Raw genomic sequence first — 14,148 nt, 5'->3', positions numbered from 1 at the left:
AGCGCGGCCGCGGAGCCGGCGGTGCGCGGGGGAAGCCGGCGGCCGTTGGGGCCGATACCGGCCTCTCCCGGGCGCCCGGAGCTGTTTGAATTCGCGCTGTGGCGCGGGAGGGAGAGGGAACAATCTCTGCTGCGGGCGCCTGCTGCTCGGCTCCTCCTGGCCTGCAGCCTGGCGGCGTTTCCCTGTCAGGAGCGGCTGCAACCCGCAGCTTCTCACCCTGGTTTTCAAAGAACTGCTAAGTGTGTCAGTAGTGCTTTTGCTTACTGCAGTTGCTTAGCTTTAGTGCAACGTTAACACTTTATAACTCAGCTTGTGACTGGCCTAGTGCTGACTAGTCCAGCACTACATACTTCTCCTCCCTGCCCCCAAACCCCCGGGGTGTCACCTCAAGTCGGCTTGTACCTGTGAACCGCTGCTGTGGGAAAAGGCTTGTCGAAAATACTTTTTTTTTTTTTTAAATGGAATAGGTCAGCATCAGACCTGCCTGTGATTGGCTTTTCTTAGTTTTACTACAAAATAACATTACAGTATTTTAGTCTTGCCATTATTTGCAGATCACAGAACTGCGTTATTGATGTTGTGATCAAGTTTGGTTACTCCTCTGTAACTATGAGGAGTAGAAGCACCTGATGAACCGTGAAACTGTTTGGAGGCAGTGCCTAGCTGTCTGTGACAGTCCAAGAAGTGTCATGCCTGTCTTTTATTTATATATATATAAAATTCCTTTGCCTTATTTCCTTTTTCAAAAAAAACCCCAACAACACTGTTTAACATATATAGAAGAAGCAAATCTTAGGTAGCAGATTCCTGGTTGAGTGTCTCTACAATACACAGAATCCCCCTATCCGGTCCTCTGTTTTTTAGATTAACGTTTCACAAACAGGAAGTGAAATCTTTTCTGGATTGATTATTTTTATATTTTCTATCTTAGTGCTATCGAATTAACTCTTAGAAGTTAATGCTTCTGTTGAATTTCCAAGTTAGTCTTAATGTCCAGTTTCTGCCCTAAACTGTAGGGGTTTATTAATATCTGTTGATTTACATAATAATATAAATATTAGCTGCAGGCTTTTACTTTGTAAGTGATCTGTATGGAGGATTTTATTTACAAGCTTTCCCTGTTCCCAAGGCATATTTTTACATCCGTATGTTAGCAAATCTGACAGAGAGATAAGCTAAGCTGATTCACTGACTTGTGATTTGGTTGATAGTAAGAGTTGTGGACTTTCTGTGTATTTGGGTGCAGGAAGCTAGAAGTCTTACTAAGAGCAGGAGGTTGGGTCAGATTTTCTTTTTTTTGGTTGAAGTTAGACTGTAAATATTGAAGTTGTTTTATTAGCTGACTGAAGCGTACATTTTTTGGAGTGAAAGAGATTAAGTATAGTGTCTTGCGTTTGTTATCTTTGAGGAGGCTTGTAGTTAAAATACACCCGTGTGACATGTAAACATGCGTGAAAGTGAACTCCTTGGAATTGCCCTCCTTCATGGAAGGCAACTGAGGGGTTAAAAAAGCTGTGGGCTGGCCGAGGCAGCCGTGTCCAGTAAATTCAAACTGTGCCTCTGACTGACAACAGAAGCTCTGAGAGGCTGGATCAGCTCAGCCGGATCCTCCGGGCTTTGTTGCGCCGCGGAAGCCATTTTGGGATCCTGCGGAGCGGCGCGGCGGGGCGCGGAGCGGAGCGGGGCGCGGAGCGGAGCGGGCTCGCCGTGCCGTCACCGCGGGAGCGGCCGCGGCTGCCGTCGCCAGCCCCGAGCACGGGGGACGCATGGCGCCGCGCTTCGGAGACACCGGTTTGATACCAAATGCTTATTGATGTTTTGTGCGCAGCCGTGATTAATCCGAGGGCTACCTGGGCAAGCTCAGGGGGCGTTTCGAAACTCTGATTATTATTACTTTTTTCTCTATAACAGCTTAATCTGATGAAGGGAGGTTGTAAACAAGGCATTGAACGTCTTTAAATGCGGAGGCCTGATGATCCTCGTGCAGTAAATCATGGGAGATTTTCAACTGCAAGATGATCTGCAGGTTCCTAGTTTACAAAATGACTCAGTGTGTTGCCATGCAGAGTTTCAGGTGCTGTGTGTATAAACAATGAACAGACATGTTTATTGTTTCACCATAGCTGAATGTATAGCTGGTTTATGTGTAGCTTCCTTTCTAAAAAAACATTGAAATGGCACTTAATATGAATATGCAACATCACTGTTTAGCAAAGAACCCTTTTTTGTTAGGAGCATTACAGTTTGACACCTGTATCTGGGGATCTTTGCAATAATATTCAATGGTAACATCTAGTTTAAAATGTGAATTTTATTACTTGAATCTCTTTTAAAAAGGAATACTGATCTTTAAAGTATGTTTGTTTTTTAAAAAATGTCAATTTAGCTTGGAGTTCTTTGCTCTTCAGCCTGTTTGAACTTGTAGTTATTTGGGTATGTGGAAACATACTTCATGGAGTATATTTGCATAGGAATTCAATCTGGCCACTATTTTTTTTTTAACCAAAAAGTATTTTTATTGGTTATTCTGAATAACAGAAAATAAAGTTTGAATTTACAAGTAAAAATAGCTTGCTCTCAGGAACTGATAGGGTCACATGCTCTACTTTCATTGCACTTTCATTCTACATTCATTAATAAATAGTTAATAATTTGTGCAAAGGTCTGTTTAGTCTTTTTGGCATTAGTATGTTAAATCATAATGACTTAACTGAGTTCACTTGCTTTAGAAGATTGGAATAGATTCTGCTTGAAGTAGAACCATCAACATCTCCATAAGATTTTTAAGCTTCTTGCTTGTAAACCCTTATAATCTAAAAAGCAAGACATACTTTCTTGCCAGTTTTCTCATTCCTAGCTTGTCATATAGCCATGCAGGTTTGCTATGTCCAGCAGACTTATTTTACTGATAGTACTTGTCTGGAGGGAAGAGGGGGGGGGAAAAAAAGTTAAAGCCAGGTTTACTTCCCTTTTGCCATCTGTGAGTTGCAGCATGGTTCAGTAATTACAACGGTTTTCTGGGACTTGGGAAACTTGGTTTTAATTTTCTGCTCAATAGCAGACTCCCTGGTGTGTATTTCTACTCTGCCAGTTTTCCGTTTGTGAAATGGCAATGTTACCACTTCCTTTGTCACAAGGGTGTTTGTAAGGAAGTGCCTAGATAGTATGTTGATGGAGGTCTATTTATGTAGCTAAGATAAGTCATGAGTGGGGTTCGTACTTGTCCTTGCCATGTGTCGTTTGTAGTGTATGTACAGTGTATATTGGGTACTGCTCTCCCCTTGTGACACTCCCATGCTTAAAGGCCACGATCAGAACATATCATCTTACACAGCATCAATGAAGCTTACTGCAGTGGTACCAAGGTTTCATTGAGGCTGTCCAATTCTGAAAATGGTCAGATATATACTTCTGTTACAGGTAAACAGGCTTATGGGGGAGCAATATGGCCTGAGGTCACTCTGCTTCATATTCCACGTCCTCTGGAGATAGCCAGGGCTCTGTGCAAAGGTAAATTCTGCTGCCCTGATTTAGGGAGTCCTAATGCTCCCTTGTATTTTGGCCAGCTCAGAATTTGTCTCTTCTCCTGCCCTTCTACTCTGCATGCTTAATATAACACTGATGCAATTGATTTGCAAGGGAGAAATGATGCAAGATTGTCATTGTCTCCTTCTCAAGAAAAAGCAAATAATCGGGCTGTGTCCTCTGTAGGAACATGGAAGCTAGTTTGTAAGCTATGGAGCAATGATAGATGAGAGTTATCTAATGTCTGCTTGCATTCTAGCTGAAATATATGCTTCTCAATTGCTTTTAAATTCTCATAAACATTCTTGCTACTTTTTTTTTTTTAAAGCAATTACGTACTTAGTTCTTTCACTATATGCATCCCTTCCCAATTTGAAATAAATGTTTTGTGGGCTTCTTGAAGAAGGAAGGACATTTAAAGTTTGAGCCCAGTAATATTTGCAACAAATCTGTTATTAAAAGCCTGCATGAATCTGAGGCCAGGCATTCTTTGGTATCTAAATTGGAAATCCGGTGGGCTCCAAAAAGTGCTGAAACTAGAACTAGATACTACATCTGCTTCTCTGGTCCCCTGCCAAGTTTTGTGGGTTTTCTGCTCTGGTTGTATATGAAAGTTTCGTAAACAAGAGGAATTCATGGGCTATATGAGCAGTAGAGTGCTGTCAAATATGAGTGAACAAATTAGAGAGACTTGTTGCTCTCCACCCACCCCGATCTGTTCTGTAGTTTAAAGTTCTGCTTGTAATAGTATGTGGAATATTTCTAAGTAAAGTGGGTCGTTCATTTGTTGCATGATTTTTGTGTTGAAGAAATGGACGTAAATACATTCAAGGCTTTTCAGTTAGCAATACTACCAAGTTCATATTTTAAAACTAACTTGAGATGATGCATTTCCAACTTTATCAAATAAGGAAAATAAATTCTAGCACTTAGTTCCTTCAGAAATCAAGAAGGGGAAAATTGGTGGGGAAGAGGAAAGAATAGGAAAGAAAACTGAGCCAATGTGTTATTTTTCAGTCTGCCTTTGCCCTGTCCATCTGTGCAGCAGAGACTCAAGGAGGAGCTGGGTAGCAGTGGAAAGCTCTCCCTCATAGTCTAGCTTCCCATGTGGAAAAATGTTGCTGGGTGTCAAAAGCATAACATGAGCTGCTGAACAGCCAGGTCCTGGATCTGCTGTTGGAAATGGAAACTAGATCTGCMGATGAAATTGTGTGTTAAATAGTTGTGCCTTTTAGTTCCAATTCAGCTCCAGTGGAAACTGTGAACAGAGGTATCCCTAGCCCATGATTTCAAAATCTTTCCATTGGAATGGACCAATTTAAACAGGTCAACCTTAATCATAAACTTCAACAGGCATATACCTATGACAAATCTTTTTCTTGTTAAAAAAAGTTCTGATGTTACTAATATCCCTCATCTTGAAATTCAGTGTATTCCCATCTTTGTTATTTGGGAAATCTTTACTCGCTGGTTCCCATTTCCTATTTTCTGAAATGAGCTCTTAGTTGTTGTTAGAGTATGACTGTAGTTGTTGCTCATTCTAGCCATGTTTGCTGCTTATTCTAGCAAAACAATTAGACTGCTTTGCTAATATTTCTGCACTATTGATTTTAAGCTTCCTCAAAAGAAACAACAAATCTGCTCTATGAGCTTGTGAAACCGAAGGACTCTGGAACAGGTGAAGCAAACTTAAAGAAATATCATTTACTGGAAATGCCTTCTCTTTAGTCTTCAAAAACTAATATGTAAATAGCAGAAATGAGACCTTATTTCTCATTACCCCCACAAATGCATGGGAGGTGCTTGCATTCAAAGAGGTAGGCCTGTAAGTTTGATTAAAAACAAGAACGAAACTCTCAGTTTTAAGTAGTGACTGAGATGACRTCCTCCTTACTAGCATCAGAATTTGGAGACAAGTGAACTGACAAAGTATTTTAATATTATGTGCAGAGATTTTTTTTGAATTGGCATTGCCTGTACCTATGTCTGTGCTTCTTGTCACCTTTATTTTTATATTGGTAGCTATCCAACTGAAAACTCCTATTTCAGCACAGCAAAGTGCATCCCCAAAATGAGATACTTGTTGATGTTTTGGTTATAAGAATTAAATTTTACCCAGGGATGTTTTTATTTTAGTTTGGGCATGTCAGCACAGTTGTGTGGAATATCTTTTAAGTACAGTAATGTGCTGGGTACTGGTGCTGAAACAGGAGCCATAGATAATCTGAAAATAGCCAGAATTCAGCTTTGCTAACCATACAAGTCCAGAATAGTGAAAATTCCTATTTCTTAACCATGAAGAGCCTACTATCAAAGAATCTTTTCTAGAAAAGCAAAATTTCTTTCTTGTGGCTAATCCAATGCAGATCATTTTTTGAAAATACTTTGTACTTAGATAACTTGCATAATACTACAGGTAGTCACCCACCCATACAGTTACACAAGCTTCTTGATATGGCAACATCAATTTTTACTTTTTTCCTAAAGCTATAATACCTTTCAAAGAGCCCAAAGAAAGTTTTACAGTTGTTTTTTGAAATGAATGACACTCTGGAAAATGTACCTAATTCAAGCCATGTGAGTCATTTTGAAGTTGGCTTTTCTGTTTGGGTGTGTAGTCAGTGTTTCTGTGATAGAATTAATTTAACTGATACCAAATACTGCATTTTAACGTGAAATGCAGGAAGTCTCCTTGCTGTTTAGTGGATGGTGTCCAAAGGTTATAAAAGAAAATGATTTGCCTATATGTAAACTTTCAAGTTTCAGCTGTGTTGGGCATTGTAAGTGCACAAAGCAGACTGTGCTGGTTGCAGCATTGATGGGTCTTTGAAGCAAAACTCACTATCTATGAAGAGACCTCTGAAAACATGGCTAGGTATTTTTTAAGTCTTTATGCATTTTAGGAGGGCAGCACAACTCACTTCATACGGAAGTGTAGTTTAGTAGTGATAAGAGCTTGGCATATCCCCCAGTAGTGTTCCAGAGAGCTTGGGAATTGCTGAAAATAGAGTAGCATTAAAAAAAATTCACTCAAAAATAAAAAGTTGAGCTTCATGCAGTAATAAGGCTTACCTAACGGAAGCATTAATATTGCTAAAGTACCGAGAGCTCCATGTTTCTTATAACAGTAGCTTTTACTACTGCAGTACTTCATAACACAGGCTGAATGATGCAAGGGCTCTTACCTTGGCTTTAAATATTTTTAAATCATTGCATTACTTTATTTTCACCTTTTACAGTATGATTTGAAACAGTCAACATGGACTTTTCACGCCTACACACGTACACCCCTCCCCAATGTGTGCCAGAGAACACTGGCTATACATATGCACTCAGGTGAGAACTTTTTTTTTCTTGTAGAGAAACTATATGTTCTCTGAATGTTGTTAATTCTGGAGAGTTTAGCTTTTATGGTAAGTAGTTCTTTAAAGAAGTATGCTTTATCTAGTCTGTTTTTGAAAATAACTACTGTGTCCTAAATGGAGAAAAGAATACATCCTGAGCTAGCAGGACAATGACTAAGATAATGACTCAGTGTTTATTAGTTGCTATGAATAAACTAGTCTCCGCCTAGTTACAGTTGATGTTTTATTTCTATAAATGTGTCATCAAAATTCTTAAATGTTTTCTCTAATGGCTTGTAAATTCTGTGTGTTTTTACTCTGATAACTTGGCACCCTTTTTCACTTTAAAACATTTATTAATATGCGCTCATTACTGCTAGTGTGGAATTTGACTGGAGGTAACTTATCATTTTTTAGTAGAAATGCTTATTGTGTGAATATAAAATCTGTATTCTAATGAACTCTTTTCTTGTATCTTGTTGTTTAAACTGGTGACTACTAGTTTCTTTAATTACTTCAGTTTTCTAAAAATAACTTTGGAGTGTTTGCTAGCTTTTGTATTATGCTATTCAAAATAAATGTGTGAATGCTCATTTGAATTTTTGAATATTAATATGGCAAATTGTGACTCTTAATCTATTGATCTTGATAGTGGGGAAAAAACAGATGCATTTTGATGCAAGTACACACAGATGGACCTGAGTTATTGGTTTGGCTAGTTTTAGGTTTAAAAAAATGTGGTCATTAAAATACAGTATGAGGTTATTTTTCTATTCTGTGCTATAAATCATTATTGTGCATTTAATGTGTATTTAAATCTAGTATTTAAATTGGAGAATATTTGGCTGTCAATAAAACAAAAGTTGTCAAGACTGTAGTATTAGAGATCACTGATTAATATTAACTCTTGTATACTCTAAGATTATGTACTTTTATCAGTTTTGATGTGTATCGTTTTTTAAGCTATAGACTGATGTTGATGGTATTGCAAAATGGAAGTCTTAACATGTTTATTGTACTAATTAAAAATGAGGTTGTAGCTCTTCCAGAAGTTTTAGGAAAAACATTGGTAAGATGTTGATTAAGAGTATTTACTAATTTTAAGAAAGAACCTGCTGGGCAGTGGAAGATGACTTATGTGCCTTTGATCATCCAGGAGGTCTGCTATTTTATCACTTAGTGTTTAAATGAAAAGGGTGTTTTTTCTTTGTAGGTGCTAGATTTGCATTGTGAATGTATGATACATAGGCTGAAATATTTAAACTGTCTTTTACAGGAGATGACTTCCCATTATGAGCCACAAATGTAGACCTCAATTCTTTGTTTACAGTGGTTTTTTGTTTGTGTGTGTATATCTTTCCTAAAATATGAACTGTGAAATTATCTTATCTTTTTTCCTGAGTTGTTAAATTTGTCTAAAACAGTACTAATATGTTCAGATGTACTGTCTTCTCCACAGCAACTATTTTTTCTCACAGACAAGAGGGAATAAGGAGATCTTAGTAATAACTTAAGATTTTTTTTTCCCCTTTTACTAAAGTATTAGCAAAGTAAAGTTCAGTATCTTGTTTAAACTAATTTGGGGCTAGAGCCTCTCTAAGTAGACTTTCTTCCTTTGCCCACTCTTCTTTTTATTGTGGCATATGAGTTTGTTTCTCACTGAAGCAGGCAAGAATACCACATGAGCAAAGATTAACTTTCTGTGAAAGGAAGATGCAGAGTGATAGATCCCATTTGAATTCTGGAGTATAGTGTATTTTGACTTTTATACTTTGGGTGTAGAAAATAACTGAAGCGTTTGACTTCCTACATAAATGAAGGTTGTCATGTTGCAAAGCTGAGAACTTGTGAAGAGGGCTTTGTAGGAGGGGAGGGTTCAATTTTTTGAGGCTTTTCAGCCTCCCATTTTGCTGTGTTAAGCAGCACATTAGATATCATAGGCATTCAAAAATGGATAGAGCTAGATAAGCTGAAGTTTAATGACTGACCTAATATAGGCAGGTATATTTAACTAGTTTGGATTTAATTCTCTCTTTGTAACTTTCTTAGGTAGAAAGAAAGGATTAGCAAGTGTTTAATTAAATTTTCTCTCTGAAAATTCCATGAAGCCCAAAATATTAAAAGAGAAAACTATGCAATACACTGTCTGCTTTCAGCATGTCAAGAGAACAGACTGCTTAATCTTGTAAGCAGACTTCCACATCTGCGTCTACATGCTGAATCTTTGCAGAATGCCGGCTTATTCATGTAGTTCTTCCAAGCTCGAGTCAAGCAATATTTGGAGAACCTGAAGAAAGGGTGAATGGGGCAGAGTTGCTAATTGGAAATGTTTTCATGCCAAAGTTCATTCCTTTTTTTCTTTCTGTTTTCTTTTCCTCTGTCCCCTTCCTTTGTATTATCTTTGCTTTTCCTGGGATCTGGCATGTTCTCCCTTTGACAATTCAAGGAGCTTCACAAATTTTATCCATGAGTTTCTCTAAAATTTACTTCTGTATGTGGCACTACAGAAAAGTACAGAGGAGTTGGATACTACCAAGCTATTAATAGATTTGGATATGACCTATTAATAGAACTTGTATTAATACTCACTGGGGTTACTGTGTGTTCATAACCATTTGTAATGCTTCTAACTTGTGCTTCTACTCCTTGAGCCCAAATCAGGAAAGCATTAAACTGATATAGCTAAACAAGCTATAGTTCTCTAGGTACATTGCATTTGTCTCTCTTGCTGTCTTAAATAATGCAGAGCATTCTTGCTCGCTTCGTTCCAAAACTTACAAAATAAATGACACTTAATGTCCTCTTGACCAAGCTGTATGTGGGCTAAAATTGGCAGACTTCATTCTCATTCCACTTACGTAGATGTAACTTGAGAATTAACCCACTGAAGTCTAGAACGTTTTTGCTCCGTAGAAGCTAACATGAAGGAGGTATAAAGGTAATAGGAAGAAATCGGAAATAAATATAAGACTAGATACATCAGCAGATGTGGCAGCAGCCATGGGAGGTGGGGGGGGGGAAGGAACCAGAGTATGCTGTTTGCATAGATTACCCGGGAGCATAGGCTGAAGTAGGATGATTGCATCCCATCTTATGTACAGCCAGCCAAAAGCCATATTGATTAGGTCTACCAAAAATGTACAGGTTCATTTTTGCCCTATAAAAGGGCAGAAGTGCTTACTCCAGTGATTTTTCCACAGGAAAAAAAGATGCTTTTCCAAAATGTGGAAAATGGGATAGAAAGTTAGGATGCTTCTTGATACTGTCTTGACTTCAGAGACTTTGTATTTCCTTGTGAAGAGAATTACTGTCCTGCATAAGCAAGAGAGAAGCTCTCTTTGTTTTAAAGAGGAAAAGATATCTTGGTATTTTAGATTGTAGGGCCCAACTCCAAGCGGGGTATTCAGCTGGAACTGATGTAAATACTCATTGAGATACTTAGTAACAGCAAGTGTTCACAAAAAGAAACAAATTGAGGCAGGTTACAGCTGTCAGTTTGTCCTCTGTACTTTATGTTCTTGTGAATTGAGTATCTGTGAATTGCTGGGTGAAGATGAGAAAAAACAAATGTATAGTGGCAAGTGTAAATAGCAAAATTGAGTTCTGAAACAACTGTTTAGGGAGGGACTCAATTTAATAATAAACTATTGAGGCTCTGATTCTTTCAGAATGAAGGAATGAACAACAGGAAGAGCCATATTTAACTTCTATTCTCACTTCACATCTGTCAGAATGCAAGCTGCCTAAACCTTTTGAAACCACTGTAAAATTATGTTCTTTGTGCCTAACGAAATGTAGACTGAATCTGTTTTTCATCTGAGGAAACTCTTCCCTGACTTCTGCTCCCCCTCAAGAAAAGTGGAAGAGACATTCAAGTACGCTGGTTTTGTTTTAAGCTGTAATCAGACTTCTGCTGTGTTCGAGGTTGCACTGCCTATGGCTGCGTTCGCAAGCAGTGCAGGCCACTAAGGTCAAACAAGTGGTGCTGAATACCTGACACCGTCCGCATGCCTGTGGGCAGATGGGACACGCGAGTCGCTTGGGACTAGCTCCAGCGCATGGTGCAGCGGGCTGGATGCCCATGTGCTGCTGCAGCACACTAGGTGCGCTCCTACGGTGCGTCGCTAGGTTAGTTTTCTAGGCGAGAGAGATTTGGTTCGTGTGCTCTGACACCGTTTCATCTTGCGTGCTTTCATTTACATTGTGGAGCTATCAGGAAACTTGCTTCAAAAGCACCCACCTTATCAGAATTTAATCACTGATGTAAATGTAGCTGCTAGGACAGCTAATGTTAGTTTATATGCCAAAATAATACACTATATAAAAGCTTGTACTGACTTCTTGAAGCTTAGAACAATAAGTGTAGGCATTGTTTAGCAGTTTCGTATTATTTTATAATCTGCTTTTTGTTTTTTTTTTTAATTTTTTTAGCTGATTATGTGAGAAAATCCTGTGCATCAAAATGATCCTTTCTTCACTAGTACCCTTTCTAGTAATTGTAGGGGTTGTTTGTTTTCTTGGGGGGGGGGGTCAAAGCTTCCATTTCAAATACAGATTGCACAGTAGAATCTACTCATTCAGCTTGTTATTTGTTTGCTTGGGATTTGGGGGAGAAGGGGCTGCTTTAGATAACATTTCTCATACCTTGCACAGGCTTTGTTTTGCTTTTCCAAAAAAAAAAAAAGAGGGGGGGCAGGCAGGGAAGCTGAAGTAATTGCTATTACAGCTCTGCCTGGCACAGTGGTCCAGCTGGGAAGAGGGGCTCCATCGGAAAGCTAGCCTAGAACACTCTGATTGTGGAATAGTTTGTGGTCAAGGAAACTGAGTGCTTAGATACCTTCAATCACAGCGCTGAGCACTGGTAGAACCCAGCCTCCTGCTACCCGATACCCTGTAATGACAGGTTGCACTTGATTACATGACTGAATGTTTCCTTTCATTGTAAGTACAAGGACTGTGCTTTAGGCTAAATAACTTCTGTTTTATTACTCTTACTGATTCTTTTGGTTTAGTCTTGTGTTTTTCTACAAATTGCCTCTTGGTTTTCATTGTAAGTTTTCATGAAGATTTTGAGAGAACCAAGTGTAAAACATGCCTAAGTGCTTGGGGAGTAGAGGTCTTGCAATAATGATGGGGAGCATTTCTACATGTAAACTTGCCTCTGTGGGAGAAAACAGAAAAGTGGATGAAAGGCTGTAAACATTCTTTATTTGGTCATAGTTAAATATTTCTAATGACTTGAACTAAATTAAGAAAATTTTTTAAGTCTTTAATTATTCCCCTCCCCCCCCCTCTTTTTTTTGGTAGTGCTAGTTAACCTAGTGTGTCTAGCTGGAGTGGAGGAGTTTTTATAAATATCTCAGAGGGGAACTGCCCACTTCTTGGAGCTGGAAATTCAAACTAGCCTGGCATGTGAATATTTGGTTCTCAAAAAGTGGAGTTAGCAAACAAAAAATTGAACTCTTATTGAGTAAAAACATGAGACTTTTCCTTGCATCTTACAGCACATCATGAATTTTAATTTGCTCCTAGGCGTGGTGAAGAGAAGTTGTGCCACGGATGGCTTCATCCCTTAAATTGGTCCCAAGTGTACTGTGTATGTGTCTGAGAGGATGTGTAATGCTTGTTCCAGCTCAACTTCAAACATGGTTTCCATGGTAGCTGTTTATTCCTAACTGTGATTTGCTTTCAGTTGTTAAAATYGTAATACAAGTTGCATAGGAAAACTTTTAATACCTACATACTCCTAAATTATTTGGGTTATGTGGCATATCTTTTCAGATTTGCTCCATAACCATGGATAAACTGCTTTTAATGGAAATTCAGACTAGGTTGAACAGCTTGTTTGTTTCTAGCAGAACTTTCTCTTAAAATCTAGTAACTTTGCTGCTTTTACTTTCTTTTTTTTAGTTCAAGTTATTCTTCAGCTGCTTTGGATTTTGAGACTGAACACAAATTGGATCCGGTATTTGATTCACCAAGAATGTCACGGCGTAGTTTACGGTTAGCTGCTGCAGGATTTAATAAATCAGATGATGCCCGAAATGATATCCTTCATGATGGCTCTTACGCCGGAAACATGTCTTTCAGAGAACAGTCTTCTAAGTAAGCCATTATTTTTATCAAGACGATTTAATTTATTGGTTGGAGTCTTGAGTTTATACTTATCTGAAACATGACTGAAATTTTCTGTCTGAACATCTTAATACAAGAAGAGATTAACTGTTTTACTCTTTGTTATTGGTGTTTACTGTCATACTTTGAAAATTACTATATTGAGGATATGTAGTTTACAGTAAAGTCTTTGCAAAACTATAGATGCTCAAGAGTGAGGATTTTCTCTTAGGCCTGACTTGAGCTGTCAGGTCCCATCAGTGCTGAAATACCTTGACTGTTTTATCATTTATTAAATGAGAAACAAACAGAAATTTGTATCTTTAGTGCTATGTCTTTTGTATTTGCTTTCTGTTTCCTAGAATGGTGAAGCAACGCAAAAGTATGAATAAACAATCTGGCAGTGTGAGACATACGCCAAGGAAAACTCTATCCAGTTCTTCTATTTTTAGCCAAAGCAGTTTCAATAGCCATGCCAGTGATACGTCAATGGTATCCACTGTATTGGACGAATCTTTGATTCGAGAGCAAACTGAAGTTGATCATTTCTGGGGTAGGTAATGAGCTCTATTGCTCATTTCAAATGGTGTAAAAACTGTGGTTTGGCATGTGTGGGTATATGTCCAAGTCTTTCCTCCTTTACTCACCCATTTCTTCATCCTTCCCCCAAATGCACACGTGCTTACACCTCTGTTGTAGATATTTGCTTGCTAAGATGTCTGCTGGAAACTCACTGCCTAGTACATAAACTCCTGCTCTTGATTTGGTGGTACAGTCAACATCAAGACACGTTGTTTTGCAGTCAAATTGATATGCCGAACAGAAATGTATACAATTTTGTAATGCAGCACCATACACAGCATGGATTTAATTCTTACCATTACACTTCATCTTACCATTCTTACCATTGCTTTCAAAATGCACATGAAGTACAATATTCAAAGAATGGTAAACAGGTAATTGATGAAGTTTCCTTAAAAAGCCTAAGGAAAAGTATTATCTTGTTTATTTATAGGCAAGAGTGTATTCAGCCTTAACATATCCTAATTCAAAAGGTCCAAACTAGTAGCACCTTAAAATTTTCGAAGAGAGGTGTGTGTGTGTGTGGTCATGGGTTTGGAGGCTTTACTGGAGCTGCCTTTTTTCAGCAAATATAAAATACTGT

At 38.4% G+C, this 14,148-nt stretch overlaps 1 protein-coding gene across 6 annotated transcripts in view; it reads left to right on the top strand.

Annotated features, from left to right (window-relative positions):
- Positions 1-14,148, top strand: part of SUN1 (Sad1 and UNC84 domain containing 1) — a 36,221-nt gene that overhangs the window by 4,768 nt on the left and 17,305 nt on the right. For 5 of the 6 annotated variants that reach the window (XM_026083340.1, XM_026083341.1, XM_026083339.1 and 2 more), the window contains exons 2-4: positions 6,765-6,861; positions 12,780-12,974; positions 13,346-13,536. In XM_026083340.1, the coding sequence (XP_025939125.1) occupies positions 6,785-6,861; positions 12,780-12,974; positions 13,346-13,536 (463 nt within the window). In that variant the 5' untranslated portion in view covers positions 6,765-6,784. Of the gene's footprint in view, positions 1-3,420; positions 3,511-6,764; positions 6,862-12,779; positions 12,975-13,345; positions 13,537-14,148 lie in introns of all 6 variants that reach the window. The other variant, XM_026083336.1, reaches the window with a different exon arrangement.

This window comes from Apteryx rowi, unplaced genomic scaffold, assembly GCF_003343035.1.
Source record: "Apteryx rowi isolate R43461 unplaced genomic scaffold, aptRow1 scaffold_6, whole genome shotgun sequence".
In the NCBI taxonomy this organism is placed as follows: domain Eukaryota; kingdom Metazoa; phylum Chordata; class Aves; order Apterygiformes; family Apterygidae; genus Apteryx; species Apteryx rowi.
This window is presented reverse-complemented; position numbering and strand designations above follow the sequence as displayed.